Raw genomic sequence first — 16,306 nt, forward strand, 5'->3', positions numbered from 1 at the left:
CATGTGTTCAGCCCATGATGACTGTCCCTGGCGAGTGTTTGGCATTTTGTGACACTTTTAGCTTCATTTACACTCACCCTTTTGATTTGACGTAGAGGGCTCTGCATCATTATCGTATTCCTGTGCTGTGTTGGGTACCTGTTTATTGGAGTGGGTCTTCCATAAGAACTGATCATCCCAAAGCAACTTATGGTAGTAATGAATGTTTTCGTGTGAGAGGTCGCACACCGGCATTTCCCTCGTGTCCTTGCTTAGTACTGCTTAATTCTTATGTTCGAATGCCTTATTTTGCCCTGTAGTGCTTCTTTACGGTTCAAAGCTTTACTGTGGGTTTGTTTTTAGGTCTCGGCTCGAGGGCTGCGCTTGCGCAGTCTCACTCCGAGATTTAATGTTTCGGAGTGGGGCTTTAACCCGCCCCTTTTTTTTACCTCTTCTCCATTGGCTGGCCTCTGAAATACTGGTCAGCCATTGGAGAAGAGCATTGTCTCTCCAAACAAGCCCCGTCTTTTTCTGATTCGGGGGCATGTTTTTTGCGATTCTTTCTCTCCTCTGGAATGTAAACATTCCAGCCAATGGCAAGAGGAGAGAAAGAAAAACACGCCCCGAATCCGAAAACGCCGCTGCGTTTCTCCGAGGCATTTCTGCCTGACCTCGGAGAAAGGCGGTGGCGTGCTCGTCCTCTCCCCCTGATTCTCCGCCCACGGTTCTCCTACTTTTTTTCCCCCACTTCGACCACTGAATAAAACACACCTTTTGGATTTCCGCAATGAGCTCCAGAGTTTAGATGCAGTCTCACAATGGAGACTTGGTCTAAACATGTAATCAGGGATCCTCGCTATTCCAATCACGAGTCGGTGCGTAAAGCAAAATGAGACGCTTGTCTCTGTAGATTTTTGGAGAGGGAGCCCTAAGATATCTTGCTGTCTGCCTTGCAAGTAGTAAAGGGTCTTAGGCACTGTGGGGTTGGACCATTTTGGGGGGAGGGGAGGTGCAGTACTCTTAAGAGCCTGCGTTGCTCTTCTGCTAGTCAGCAATCCAGTTCCCGTGACATCAAGGCGAGCTCAGTGCTCCTTCCGGCAGATCCCATCTAAGTCGATTGCACCGACTCCGAGGGCGACTTCCTCACAGCCTCTGCCTGAGCCCTCATTAGCCAGTGGACCGGCTTTGCAGATCAAAGGTTGAGTGTTTCTTTAATTTCACGCCGCCGACCAAGAGCTAATTGAAGGAGAGCCTTTGCAAATTACATTTTCAAGTCCTCCACTGCCTTCTTTTCAGAGAGCAGCCATTGATTTTGTGCAGTTATAAACCGAGCGCAGTGCTGTGGGGGCGCGCGCAATGCTCGATAGTGTCAGCAGGTGTGGGGCCGGGGTGACGCGTGCACCCGGATGTGCCCGCACAGGGCGAGCAGGGCAGAAGCAGCCATGCATGGGCAGCGCCGCCTGTCTGTCTTCAGGGTCTCCGCCGGCTTCCTTTGCGTGGACTGTTAGTTAGTGCCCTGGGCTAACAGTAGCCATTTAGAGATCTCGTGACCCCCATTACACCGAGACAGTGATACTGCGCTTTTGTGTAAACAACTATCTCAAGCCGGTGGCCATGTACCGCCTACACGTATCACCTGGGAAGAGGCGCATGCGTGTGAGAGGTCAGAGTACCCTTCCAGCACTTGTGCATGAAAGGACAATTACACAGTTGTATGTGTATCAGGAGGTTTAAATAACCATGAAACAGAACCGACCCATTTTCAACTGCTTATGTGTGACATGTCCTTGTTTCCACTGGGCTTACATATAACACTTTCAATGACATTTCATAAGGAATTTAATTATTTAACAGATCAGAGAAACAACCATGACCCTATTACATACCGTCCCATTAGTATCAAAAACTCAAACACTGCCCTCGGCTCCCTCGGTTTGAAGGATGTGCATCTTGTAATGGTAAGTTTGTTCCAGCACAGCATTCGAATCTGTACCGTAGTCCATAAGTGTACACGGAAGGTGGTTGGGTTTCTTCTTTATTGCTTTCCCTTCAATCAACAGGATGACTGCTCGCGTCTAGGCGCTGCTGAAGTGCCTACGCGCCTATAAACAATCCCTGCCCGCAGCGGCGCCGGCGGCCAGGTCTCCGGGATAATGCGTGCGATGCCAGGGCACACAGGAGGCAGTGGCGCCTGAGCCCATAAACCCTCGACAGCCGCCATATGGCACCAAATAAGAGCCTAAACCGGTTACTGAATCAGACCGGCTTAGCGATGTACCAGCACGTCACACCCTCTCCCAGGCCGTGTTTACACTCACCAGATGTTTTACACCATTCTTTTCTCTACGATTGAATATATGTGAAACAATAAAGTGCTAGCAATTATATATCGGAGAGATCAAGAGAGAAAAAGAACAAGCTGGAGAGAGAAAGAGGGTAAGAGAAAGAAGAACAGAGAGAGAGAGGGAGAGAGGAGAGAGAGAGAGAGAGAGAGGGAGGAGAGAGATGGGATCTGAAGAAACAAAGTGAACGTTAACAGAGGAGAGAAGGAGGGCAGCTACCTTGTATTACACAGAGAAGAACCAATTTACAGGTATGAGCACAATGGTGGTTGCAACAACAGAAAGTGGACTTAAACATGTTAGTGGACTAAACGAGAACATGATGTATAATGAGTGAGAAACAGGCAAGATTTGGTGTGTGTGTAGGTGGCTCTGTAGGTGGCTCTATTTGTGTGTGGGTTGCTCTATGTGAGTGGCTCTGTGTGGGTGGCTGTGTGTGTGTGGGTGGCTTTGTGTGTGTGGCTCTGTTTGTGGCTGCAAATGCAATAGGTCTCGCATTTGAGAGTGATTAAGCTATTGACATTGTAAATAACAATGCCGTTTCTTTAACCCCTTCAGTGCCCGCCCCTTTCCCCGCCCTGTGCCGGCCGTTGTATTAGCGGGCGGGGTCTATGACGAGCTGGACTCGTCATGGGCACAGCGCCACCGCGGCTCATGACGAGTCCAGCTCGTCATGGGCACTGAAGGGGTTAAATGTTTTAAAAACAAAAACATAAACAAAAATAATGTCATGAACAATGCCAATAGCTCTAACTTTAACAATGCCGAGACCGTTGCATTGTAAATGCTTGTTAATTTTGCAGAGGTTTTGAGTGTGCTTTGCGTGTGCTAATTATGTTGTGTGCTTGCTTTATGCAGCCATGGGATGTTTACTTCATAAGTATATGTACCTTTATTTCCTGTAACAGTTACAGTAAGATGATTGTTTGTAACAGTGCAGTTGTTTGTTGTGATGTCTCCCACTTTCATGTGGTTGTGGGTTGGTGCAGAAATAACACCCATCTTGTGTAGACTGTTGATGAGCGAGTGTTCTTTTATATTTATTGTTTTCCTTCCTACTTTTTTTTAAGTGTAGTGGTATGCATGTTCTGTGTGGAGTGTTTTTCACACATACCATCCCAACTTGTGTTGGGTGAAGGGCAGAGATGTTGCCTGTTTTTGAGGAGTGACTGTTTGTCTTAGTGTTTCTACAATTAGATTGGGTTTTGAGTTGTGCACATGTTCCGTTTGGAGAGCCTTTCCACACATACCGCCTTTAATTTGGGTTTGAGTGAAGGGCTAAGTTGAAGCCATATTTTGATAAGTGTTTCTTCTTGCTAGTAATTTTCCTTACTACTTGTTTTGTTGTGGTGTGGTAGTGATTACAGGTTTTGTCTGGAGCGTTTTTCCTCACATACCACCCCAACTTCGAGTTTGGTGAAGGGCTGAGTTCAAGCTGGATTTTTCAAGAATTAGTGTTTTTCCTAGGGATTGCTATTTCTCTCATAGTTTGATTGGATGTTGAGTGTGTACTTTTTGTGTTCTGTGTAAAATCCCTTTTCACACGTACCACCCTAACTTACGGTTTTGGGTGACGGGCAATTATTTTATGCCGTAGGTTGTGTGTAGAGTTGTGTTCCACACGTACCACCCTTACTACGGCTAACGGTGGCGGGCAGTTAGATGCCACTTGTTCCATGTGGGGCGGTGTCCCACACGTTCTTGGTTTGGATGATTTCCTACTGTACTTTCTGTTTGTTCCATATGTACCACTTGTGTATTGGTCTGGCCAGCTGGTATGCGTGTGGCAGAGGGGTTTGGTAATTGTGTTAGGTTGTGGTAGAGCTAGTGTTTTTTTTTTTGCATGGTGAAAAGCTAGAAGTGGTGTGTGTAGTACTGCTTATGTGTTACAGAATTGCTGGTATGTGTGGTGTGTTTACTTCTTCCAAAAGTTATTCATTGGTATCTTTTATACATGTATATCACCATCAGGACATTGGAGTAGCTCTGATGCCCCTACGTTGCATGTAATTATTTTATTGTCACCTTTTGCATGCACCATGCAAAAGGTGACAATATGCATGCGATTATTTTGGCGTTTATTCTCATTTGTGTAAAGAAAGGGAGATGTGTTATACCTGCTACTCAGCCAGTGTGATTGGGTTGATGGAAGGTTGGTGTGAGAGGTGGCAGTGGAATGTTGGCTGAGTGAGGATGTCAGTTGGAGGACGGGCTGAGCAGCAGGAATGCTGCTCCTGGTGAGGCTCTACTCTACATCTTATCTTAAATAAATCTACATGAAGAAACTACCTGGACTGGACCATCTTTTATTCACTACAGCCACCTTTAACCAACCAGCGTCACTTTGAAATGTTGGGGCACATTCTGCTGAAAGCAAAACTACAGGACCAGAATGCAACACGTTCTTGGCTAAAAAGCCTGGACGAGAGTGTCACGCATGACGTGGAGGTACTTGGCAGCTACGCACAATTTGGAGAGCACCTGGCTCGCGTAATTTGATGCGTCATCAGAATATGCGTTTCTATGAATGGTGGCAGAAGGAATAGCCCGGGTGACCGGCATCTTCAACAACCCTCTTAATGGCAGGGGGAAGGAAGTGTTCTGATGTTTGTTTATTGACTGCCAGGCCTGACTTCCATGTCATCTGCTTCCCCTCTCCGCTTCAGTGCAGAGCAACAGGTGCTATTGACAGCCCTGTTTACAGCCTGCAGTCAAGGAATCAGACTGAAAAATGGTTTATAAAGAAGGAAGCGGTCGAAATATGTGTATTTAAGACCAGACCTCGGCTCTGGAGTGGGGGAGAGGAGGCGATGGGGCTGAGACAAACGGCGAGAGTTTCAGAAGTGGAGCAGAGAGGCAGCGTGGAGCAGGAGGAGGTCTGAAGAGGGAAATACAAATAAACAATAAAAAGAAAGGAGGCTTGTGTGTCGAGAGAAAGCGAAGGCTGCAGGCAGGGAAATTGAACACCGTGAATTTGAACAGTTATGACAAGCCGAACAGACTGATGAAAACACAAACCTCATGCTTTATTCATTCAACAGTGCTGTGTTTTGATGCCTCTAGGAGCTGGATGGTGCCCTGGAACGCCCTAGAGAGGTTATTAACTGGGGACATGTGCAATATAAAAAATAACTAACAGTGAATCAATTCGAAAAGTGATGGGCATTTTTGGGAAAATCAACGATTTAAGTTACAGTGATGAAACGAATATATATTTGTAAAAAGTTATTTGAAAAATGCTCATAAAATCACGTTCACACTTTTTTTTACTACGATGCAGGCAGAGCTTCAATTCTACACTAATATCACACTAAGGTTACATTCTGCATTAATAACATAGTAACAAGTAACTAATATGAACTTCATGTCTCCTACATCCTTGTTAGTTTACAGATGAACGGAAATGAGCCCACTTTAATGGGATGTTATTAAACTGCTGAGTTTTAACCCCACATGTTCTGGTTCTTGATAAATCTCTCTTAATAACCTTCCTGCTCGGAAAAATGACACAGTATAATCCATACCTGCCGATCCACTGTATGTAATACATTATTTATTAGTTTTTCCCAATTACAAGACAGTGAAAAGGCATAATGACCCACTTGATGCCACACCTGCCACACTCCACAGTGGGAATACACAGAGTATTATCAAGAACTCTAACAATTATAGAAAAAACAAAGACGTCTGAGGACAACAATCATCGCAACTGTAAATACCAATCGAACTCACTATTTCAACTTGCTGTTGGATCAAGTAGAGTTTTCCGTCCTGCGACTTATCTCGAGGACACACTGACAGCCTCATTGACGTCAAGATGTTGCAGGGCAAGACTTTACAATAGCATCAGACAGCAGAACATAATTAGCTGCATCGTTGTAGACATACTACTTTTTTGTGGATCCCAGAGTACTCCGCTGCAATGCATGAACCAGGGTACTAAAGATGCATTCTTGCTTAAAAATGCTAGTCTTTTAAAAGTAATACTGGAAAAAGCTGGTTAACACAAAGTTCAGCGAATTACCCACAATGCACCTAAACGTCAGCTCTTTATTAAGCTGGGGATAGGCTGGCCTTAAGTATTCCAGGTTGTTGGGGTCTTTGTCTTGTAAGGTTAGAGGCTGAATTCATCAGAGCCCAGAATCAGCTTAAGTTGGCAGCATTCACAGGTGTCTTCATGACACCTCTGCCCCGAAGTTCTGAGCAGTGGCAACAACAACCACCACCTAAAGAGTTGTAATTATAGAAAAATAAATGTAAGTGGATATGGTCTTTTGCCACATCAGATGATTAATTACAGCAACAGCTATTATTTGATAAAACGTAACTAGTAATGCTTCTGCAAAAGGTGTTAGCCATTATTAATTGCCTGACCCCTAATTAGGGTCCTGAGCCAAAAGCTGGGGCTCATGTGATGGGGAGGGCTAGTAACACCTGTTAGCTCCTCATAATATTTGGACAGTAAAATGTCTATTAAAAGAAACTCACCCTAAACTGAAAAGCATACCCACGGTATATTTCTGCACTCTGTCCCTACTGCACACTCTCAGTAAAGGTACAATGCAGGTAAAAAACTGTAATTAGTGCCAACATTCTAAGAATTATGAATGGCCGAACCAATTTTAGCATTCTGTACAGGGTGCCAGCAAGACCGTGTTTTTATCATGCTTGATATCAATGTTCTGTCAATTCTAAGCACTAAAAAACACCAGGTGTTACAATTTCTCACTTTATGAACCTCAGGAGGATAAACGTATAAGTTGTCTTTGCGGGGGTCAAACTTGTGAATTGCAGATCTCACAGAGATTTCATCATTGAGAACTTAACTCCATTTTGCAGATGTGAGTGGTCTCGGGTCCAAAGCTTCCTGTAACAACACCAAGGGCAATTTTGAAAAGCACAGCCTGATAGTCCTTCTCCTAGTTTCTAGAGTGATCTAGACTCCATGATCTAGATTTTCATCCCTCAGTAAAGTGGAGGCAGACCCTTGAGTGACTGGAGAGTACCTCCCGCTTGGTTCCGCCTCCCTTCCTCTCCTGAGTTTAAGGTGGCGTTGGAGAACGTTTAGGTTGAGGGATTTTTGGGGGCTGTTGTAGGAAAGGTGTTTGCACATATATTGGCAGATGAAAATTGATCAGCATGTTGAACTTGATAATAACAATTTAACACCACATGAAAGAGACGTCTCTAAATCTGTTGATCTTTTTCTGTATTTCAGGAGAACCCTCCTTCTTCTTATTTCACTATGTTTAGCTGTTGGGGCAGCACAAATACACGAAAAAGGTGAGCATACCTTATCTTAAAGTTGTTCCATAGATGATGTTTCAATGTTAGTAGCGTTAAACATGACTGCATGCACATTTGAGCTCAAACAGCAGGGGAGAAGGCATGCAACTGTACATACTACTAGGGAAAGTGAGGAAATTATAAAAGATGACCTTTTTAAAACAATACTTGCATCTTCCCTTCATAAAATAGTTTACATTTTTAGGTACTAAAGAGGACTTTTGTTAGCCTGAAAAGGCATTGATTGTGACTTTGTTGCTGGTGGGTGTATTGTGGGGTGGCAAACTGAAACAAAATTACCTTCATACTTCTGGGACTTTTCAAACTCAGCAGTACATGTCATCACTTCTTAATTTATGATTTCCCTTGCAAAGTACGAATGACAGAAACATGCTGCCGTGTGTTCAAAAGGTTGTTAATGTAGATGTATGTTTAAAAATACTTTTTTTCCCAGCCTGGAAATTTAATAATGTGAATTATTACATATGTCACAGGAAAGATATAATGTAATAGGGTTTATACACATTTATTTGGTTTTTGGATTAAGGTATGTTTGGGGGTAAGCAAAGCAGAGAGAAAAAGAATTGAAAATATCAGCAATCAACCTGGGCCAGATTATCATTGGCCGCATCGCATCCCAGCAGCGACTTTACTGTTTCTTTGATAATACTGATTTCATCAATCTGGCACAGGGCTAAAAGGATGATTTAAATTATTTTACGGAAATCCTAAATCAGCAGCATGGATGAGACTGGACTCCGTCTGTCAATCTTTGTGACCAGCCTTAAATTGAATGCAGAAGTGGAAATCTGCAAGGGACCACCCAACTCCAAATCCGCATTTACATTTGCAAAGCGCTAGCATATCAGCCCCGTAAAGGGATGGTCGCTGCTTTATGAAAGGGACAAATAGGATCAGAAGAAAGAAGGCAGCAGGGAATGTACCTGCTGCCGGCTCTCTCTGATGCTCACAGCGGTCATCTGCACAGTGAAGTTGGTCTTATGTTGCAAGGTGCAACTGATTACCGATTGACAAGGGCAGTTAGTAGCATGTCATAACTTTACCACTGCCAGTGGTTTCCAACCGTTTCCCAATTCCATTGCAAAGACTTGGAAGAGGAAACTGTTTCTTCCACTGTCACTTTCTCTTTCTTTGTTCCTCTCTGTGCCTCACAGTCCCGGTCTCTCTCCCCCATCTGTCTGTCTGATCCACCTATCCACTCTCTACTCCACTATTTGCCCTCACTCTCTCTCACACTTTCATTATCTATCTCAGTTTCTGTTTCTCCACATCTCTTGTCACAGTTTCATTCTGTCTGGCTGTAGTGTCTTATTTGTTGACTTCAGAATTGCAGAGCTGGGGTCCAATCCGAGGTTAAGTACCGGATCAAAGAAGTATGTAGTTTTTTAGGGTCACTTCATTGCATGTCCCAATACTGTAATTGTGTAGTTTGTTTTTAAATTCAGAGTTGCAGTAGGGCTTTCTTGTAATGAACACTTGCATGTTACAATCCCTTAGACATTCCTCAATAATTTACATGTTTGTGTAATCCAGACTGAACCGGGCCCTAATGCATGTAGGCGCCTCATGTTTAAGATGATCAGATTAGCAATAGAGCTCCTCGTAAATAATTCTGCTGCTCCTCTGAGCAAAGTGTGTGTGGTGTCAAACACCTAACAAAATCATTGGCAACGCCACTAGGGCTGGCTTATAACTGTGATTACCTCTTCAGTCACTGGAGAGTTTTGACACTCAGTAGTTCACCGTGTATTCAGTCTGTCACTCATCTTTGCACTAATACCTGCAATCACCCACCCACTGACCTATCCTTGGATTCACTTACTAATCCATCCACAATAAAGAAACACGGAAACTCAAGAAGCATATCAAAATGTGTGTGTATATATCTATATCTATGATTTTAACAAAATCAAAAGGTCTTGGATTATGCCAGATCTCAAAATAAATAATTAAGCACAGTAGCGGGTGGCCATTTTGGACTGGTATTGTGCATAGTGTAATATCAATCCACTCTTAAAGGCCTATAGGATTTAGCTAACCTTTTCAAAATAAATATGCTGGCCCTAATGGCTCTGCAACATTTTATAATGTACAGATTAAACGTATGGCAATAGAAATACCTTTCCTCTACTAAACAGTTTCACCTGTAGAATTTATCACTGGATTTCAGAAAGGCAACCATCAGGCATATCATCTTTAAATAACAGCTATGTACAAATGTACAGTTGACGAAACACTATGCAATCCCTTGTAAGGTGTAGGCCTGGTTGTGAAATTCCACTGTGCTCGCCGAGTTTGCGGAGTTTTTCCCACTCCGCACGGAATTCTGGAAAACTCCGCTCTACAGAGCTGAGTTTTTTTCTCTTAACAACGTTAAATTGCCAAGTGCGAGTGAAGAAAATCTTACTCCAGACCACCTCCCGACAAGATTTCTTAACGTGGGCAGTTGCGGATGAACGCTACTGCTCGCGCTTGAGAAACCTTCCGTTCATGTTGAGGAAGCTTCAGCTCGAGGAGAACATCTAATCAAGCGGCACAAAGACGCAGCACCCTCTTGCGCTGTTCATGGTGCAGTTTGTGCTGATTTTCCACCACGGAACAAACACCCAGCACTAAAAATCAGGGCAAAGGGTGCAACCTAATGCACTCAATGGCTTGTGGAACTCCACGTAGCATGGCGGAGTTTTCACAGAACTCTGCCCAGGCCTAATAAGGTGGGATACCATGGATTATCACAGTGGAAATGCTACACCCCATGGTATTGTCAGATGGGGCACCCCATGACAAAAGGATTCCTTACAAAAAGAGTCTGGGAGCTACGATGTAACAAAATACCTGTCAATGGACTTTAACAAAATGCAATAACAATCCACCCTTAAAGGTCTGTTGTCTTTCTCATATGCTTTTCACTATCAGTCAGGCATGCTGAATTGGTTGCACCTTTTCTTAATTAACAGATCAGGCCCATGGAAGCTAACCTAACATTTATCAAAGAACCAATGAGGATTTTTTTATTTAAACTCAAAACTGTCCAGATACCTTCCTCCTCAAACATCAACATTCAAGATATACCATTTTGTCAACTATTGCCTATCGCCGAGCCTGCATATTTGGAAAATTCCCCAAACAGCCTGTCTCCAATCAGTCACAGGTCCACTTTGACATCAGAAACCTATTTCATGACTTTAGTCACTCTGTCATCCCTGCAATAGCAAAGACACTGCTCCCATAAAAGTTGTGGAAGAGTGGAAGACTCACTTTGCATACTGGATAATGGAGACCCTTCATCCTCACACTGCTCTGTCATTCCGCAGTCTATAACACCATTGCTCAGAAGGCCTCTTTGCAATTATCTAATTTGGAATGGACACTGAAGACAATGAAATATAGATAGCCACGCCATTTGTAATCAGGAGCTACTAATTCATTCAAATGTGCCATAAATATCACAACATTTACCAATGTCCTGTGGAGTTCTAGAGACAATACATACTGTCATCTGCAGCTTTCAACATATAGACAGTTTAGAAATCCTTTTATCTGATCATATAATCAATATATACCTGTATGCCAAAACAAAACACCTGAATCTATAATGTTTGCAGTCAACATAAACCACTTAAATTCTTGCATCCCTCCCATCCAAATGTGAATATTTAGTACCTAGTTGAAGCTCAAGGAAATCAAAACTAAATGTTTATTTAATTTACAGTAACACCAACCACTCACACCCGGGTAAAGCTGTCAGACATGAACCAGGAATGATTCATATTTGCCTACACTAAATTGCTTTACTGTTCCTGTACTGCAAAGAATCATGTCACAAAGAAGGTCCAGTGGCATAATGAATGTTCACATTTCGCAAAAATTGAAACCCACTCAGACGAATCAGACACTCCCCACATTCCAAACCCTAGTTGTATCATCGCTCGTTTATGTAGCCTACTTGCCAGCATCCCTTAATTCCTCTCTGAACCCCATGAACATTGTCCAGCTCAAGGCTCTATCAGGGACAAATAAAAAGTTATCAACCTGCACTGCCCTTGACCCACATGGCTGCCCAACAAGCCAATGTACTCTTCATGACATTCTGCATCACTTACAAAGCTGTGACCGCAAACTCCAGAGGGACTAGGCATCTCTGTCAGAAAACACAAGACCAGAAGCCAAAGCGTCACTAGACTCAAGCTTTAAAGTTCCAAGAAACGTAGAACCCGGAAGCATACCTTTTTATCTGTGCCACATATCTCTCACAGTTCTGAGAGGATCTTAGAAGCCACCTCTTCAAGGAGCGCTTCCTCAGTATGTACCTCCACCCTGCCCCTCTCAACTGGCCTAATACATCTTACTCGCTGTGATAGCTTAGCTTTTTAGACAATATGTGAATCATTCCCCTTACCCACCTTGCCACCTAGGGCCCTATCGCTGTTGTAGCTTGGTTTACTCCACAAGAATACCTAAAACCTGATTTGAAACTTTGCGCATATATATTACCTGACCATATTCTAAATCAACTAATGCAAGATCACAGATACACCTCGGGCAGGAAGGTTTGAAGGTGAACAAAGCTGGACCGTCCTCTACATAAACCCCTATGTAAACAGCAGAGTATTCATCTCACAGCTATCATTGAATAGCGATGAGAAATGAGCAGATGATTAATTTTCTCTCCTACCAACTATTTGCAGTTCATCTCTTGATTATGTCAGAACAGGGCAGTTCAAACACTCTAAAGCTTCATAGGATCTTTGAAGCAGCAGACAACAATATTTGCATCTTTCAGCTGATGGACGCATAGAAAGAAATGACTGAAAGAGACAGGGAAAAGATAGCTATAGCCCTTGAGAAGTATGAGCCACATTGAGTCCTGCCTCAAACATTCATCACACACAGCTCTTTCTTAATCAGGATATTTGCTCCTTTGCCTCCAGGCTGTCTGAACATGCTAGCACTGAGGTGAATGGCAGGCGGTGCTTTGTGCTTTACAAAAAATCCCAAATAAATATGATCTCAAACAAGGCTGTCAATGGGGTATTTGTCATCGTGGCAATTTGTAATGTTAGCCCTACTCAAAGCTGAGCACAGTAGCACGTTATTCCTCGAGTAATTGTCGTAGTTTGAAGTTTATGTGTTTAACTGCAAGTTTATTGAAGGAGCCAGAGTAAGAAAACATAATTAGCGCGTGCAGGTGCCACAGCTAATTACATTTTAATGAGTCCTAAACTAAGTACTGCCTGGACAAATTCAATGTCTGGTGTGTTCAACCTCAGTCGCTCTGCACCATTTTGAAATGTGAACAGTGATCTTGTGTTTGCAGATTTTGGGATACACCAGCCAGGTGTATTCTTGTCGTTCTGGAATAATTCTCTAGCACTGTGAAATTTATAGATATTCGTCGGAAATTATTGAACTTAACTGATTAAAAATAATGATGAATTGAAATGTTCAAATACTCAATGTAGCTATTAATAGCAATTGAGAATATACGTTTTAATGCAAGCCCCAATGCTCTCATTCTATTTCATAGTTTATTATAGATCAAGATTTATACTTCCTTTAGCTGGCATTCCCAAGAATGTCACATGATGCCTTGTGATCTTCTGGTCATTATGTAAACTTTGATTTCATTTAGTGCATTCAGACCATTTGGTGTCAGACTTCGGATCTACTGCACAAGCTGTTTTGTGTTGGTGCTCACACTCTTTGTGTGTGTCTGGGCACATATCACATCTGCAAAATGTGCCCTCCAGTGCATGCATAATGCAGTTAGTGAATTCACCACAGTAGGAAAATGCCAAGCAGGGGTGAAACTACTGCTCCAAATGTATCTGCAGAAGGCCCCCTCTGAAACGCCAAGAAGGCCGTGCAGGCCCCCGTGAGAGATGGGTGGGCCTAGATTCTTACATCACAGCTACCTTTGTCCTGTCACTGTCTCCGTATACACCACTGGCCTGCACTGGAGGGAGCTCTGGGAACCTCCTCATGGGGTGTCCTGTTAGATGGCTAGATTCTCCAGTGGGATTGTTCCTTGTGAGTGGGTGAATCCTCAATGTCCTGTCATACAGAATGTCCTTGGGGCTCACTATGGTTGTCAATTCACTAAAAAGCTAAGGTAGTGTAAGTGACATCACATAACGACCTTTTGTACTAATGACATCACAGGTAGTGACATCACATGATCTTTGACACTGACTCTTTCCAGACAGTGGTATCATATGACCTTCATCCTGGTGACACCCCAATAGCTGCTGCTGCTGAAAGCTAAGTGCTACGTAAGTGCACAATTATGAAATAGCACAACAGTTAGCACAGTTAAATGTTTATTTTATAAACCACATCCATTTTAGATAGGGTGCTGACTTAGTAGGAACATTGCAACTTTCTTGCATGAAAACATGTTTGTTTAAAAAAGAGAAGATAGTGCAGCAATAGACATAAAACAACACTAGGAAGCCAAATTATTTATACCATAAATTGTAATGATTTATTCATTTCTCTAGTGTAAACCCCAAACGTATAATGTAAAACAAACAAAAAGATTAAAATAATTATAGTGTTTTGTCCACTTTTATTTCTACGTGTATACCAATTATTGATTGTGAACTAGGTTCTTGGCGTAAATTATTCCTTAGCTTTGTTAACACATTTTGATTAGTATCACTCACTAAAGCACAGAAAAGAAGCTTTTATTCAGTCGTATAACTTTCCATGTGTTCATGATAAAGAAAATTGGCAACATCTTGTACAAAAATATGTATTTTTTAATTTCCTTATTTTACTCAGAAGAGTATACTTTGCTTTTCTGTATTTGGTTTGCAGAGCTAAGATTTTAATGCAGTCGGAGGTGCAGAAAGTAAACAGTGCACATCACAGCACTATTTACCTTCTGCGTTCCCTGGCAGCCCCTAAATGACTCTATTGGGCTCACTAACCGCCAGTCACCTCCTTGCCTAATGTCTCCAATTGCATGTTTCGCCGATATGCCTTTAAGGTTGATATGGTGCACATGTGTAGGCAATTTGCTTGAGGTCCCTGCTTCCACTCAACTAAGGGAACATGCAGTATGCACTGTGCATGTGCAATGTTTGAAAAAGGGGCTTCACAAGTTCGTGGCCACTTCTATAATTCAAAAGTGCACCATAAGGGAAATTTGCACAGGTGCACCTTTTTAATTTGACCCTTTGACCTACAAGATATTGGTGAATCTGGCATGGAACTGGATGGGATCGTATCGTAAAATGTGAGGTTTCCAGATAAGAATTCCCACATGCTCATGGCAACTGTAAAATAGTTAATAACAGTTCTAAAACCAGGCTTGGCAGTTCATGCAAATCTAGAAGAAATTATTTTGTGCACTAGTTATTTCTATATCACTTGATTTAAGAGCATACTCTGTTTGCAAGAGGAAGTTGTGCAAGGTGACTCAGCGATATAGAGGTGAATGAAACCAGGATTGGCAAAGTCAATAGGTTTGTGTTGGCCACCAGCCTTTAGGCTTTGACGAGGCTTGTTTTATTTTATCATGGTTTAGCAGATCTTTGAGGACACGGCAGCTTCCCCACCTATAATCTGAAAAGGACATTGACTAACAGCAAAATTATTTTTGGTGTCAAAAAGCATACATGGCAATAAGAGTTCAGGTACTTAAATAAGTACTTTGTGTGTGAATGTGCTACTTGTAAAAAGGGAATAATGCCTTCACTCACAGTGAATTAGCCAATGAAGTGGTCTGCCCCACTAACCCACTCTGTACGCTGTAGTGGGCATAAGAAAAATGTGAAATGGCATTATAACACAACAGTGGATGAATAAGGCTGAATGAAAGCCCCTAAAATTAAATATATTATTCATGTAATTTTAGTAAAATCAAAATGTTTTGGCTAGTACCAGATCTACAAATATGACTTGATGTATGTCACCTATGTGCAGAACATATAAATGTTTCTTGTGTTGCAGGAACAGAATGTGTGTCAGCAAGGGAGTAGCCAGAAAATGTAAATACCCCCTACTTTGAACCAAGACTGGTATGGCACCAAACAAACAAATCAAGCAATCACAACCCTCCCCAGAAGAGCTTTATTGCCTCTACTATTTAAATATCAATCCATTCAACCTTGTATCCTCCCACCCACCCTCTGATATGCATCGTTTCACCTTTACATTCTGTCATCCATTAAATCTTTCATCCATCCGTCAGTCTGCCACCATTACATCTGTCTGTCCATCTGTCCACCAATCTAGATCCAAAGCAATTCGTCCATCTTCAAACCTATCCATACACCTATCCATCCATCCATCCATCCATCTTTTCACATTCCCCTTTCATCCATTCATCCTTTCAATCATCCATCAAGCCTATTGTTTATCCATCCACCCTTGTATTCCATCCATCCACACTTTGACTCATCCATCCATTCTTTGACTCAACCATCCATCAATTCACCCTTTTACACATCCATCCATGCCTTCATCTACCCTTCCTTTACTCATCCATCTATTCTTTCACTCATCTTCTATTCAAGTTTCAGTCCATTCAACCTTTCAACCTTCCATCCACCCACAGATATACACCATTACACCTTTATATTGTCATCCATTAAATATGACATCCATCAGTCAGTCAGTCACCATACCTCAAACCTATCCATCAATCTTCAAACCTAGCAATTCAACTTATC

General features: G+C 42.4%; 1 protein-coding gene across 1 annotated transcript in view; it reads left to right on the plus strand.

Annotated features, from left to right (window-relative positions):
• COL24A1 (collagen type XXIV alpha 1 chain) overlaps positions 1 to 16,306 on the plus strand; it is an 826,732-nt gene that overhangs the window by 55,909 nt on the left and 754,517 nt on the right. Inside the window, exon 2 of the mRNA XM_085602067.1 lies at positions 7,540 to 7,604. Coding sequence (XP_085458193.1) covers positions 7,540 to 7,604 — 65 coding nt within the window. The remainder of the gene's footprint in view (positions 1 to 7,539; positions 7,605 to 16,306) is intronic.

The sequence above is a fragment of the Triturus cristatus genome, chromosome 4_2, assembly GCF_964204655.1.
Source record: "Triturus cristatus chromosome 4_2, aTriCri1.1, whole genome shotgun sequence".
Lineage (NCBI taxonomy): Eukaryota > Metazoa > Chordata > Amphibia > Caudata > Salamandridae > Triturus > Triturus cristatus.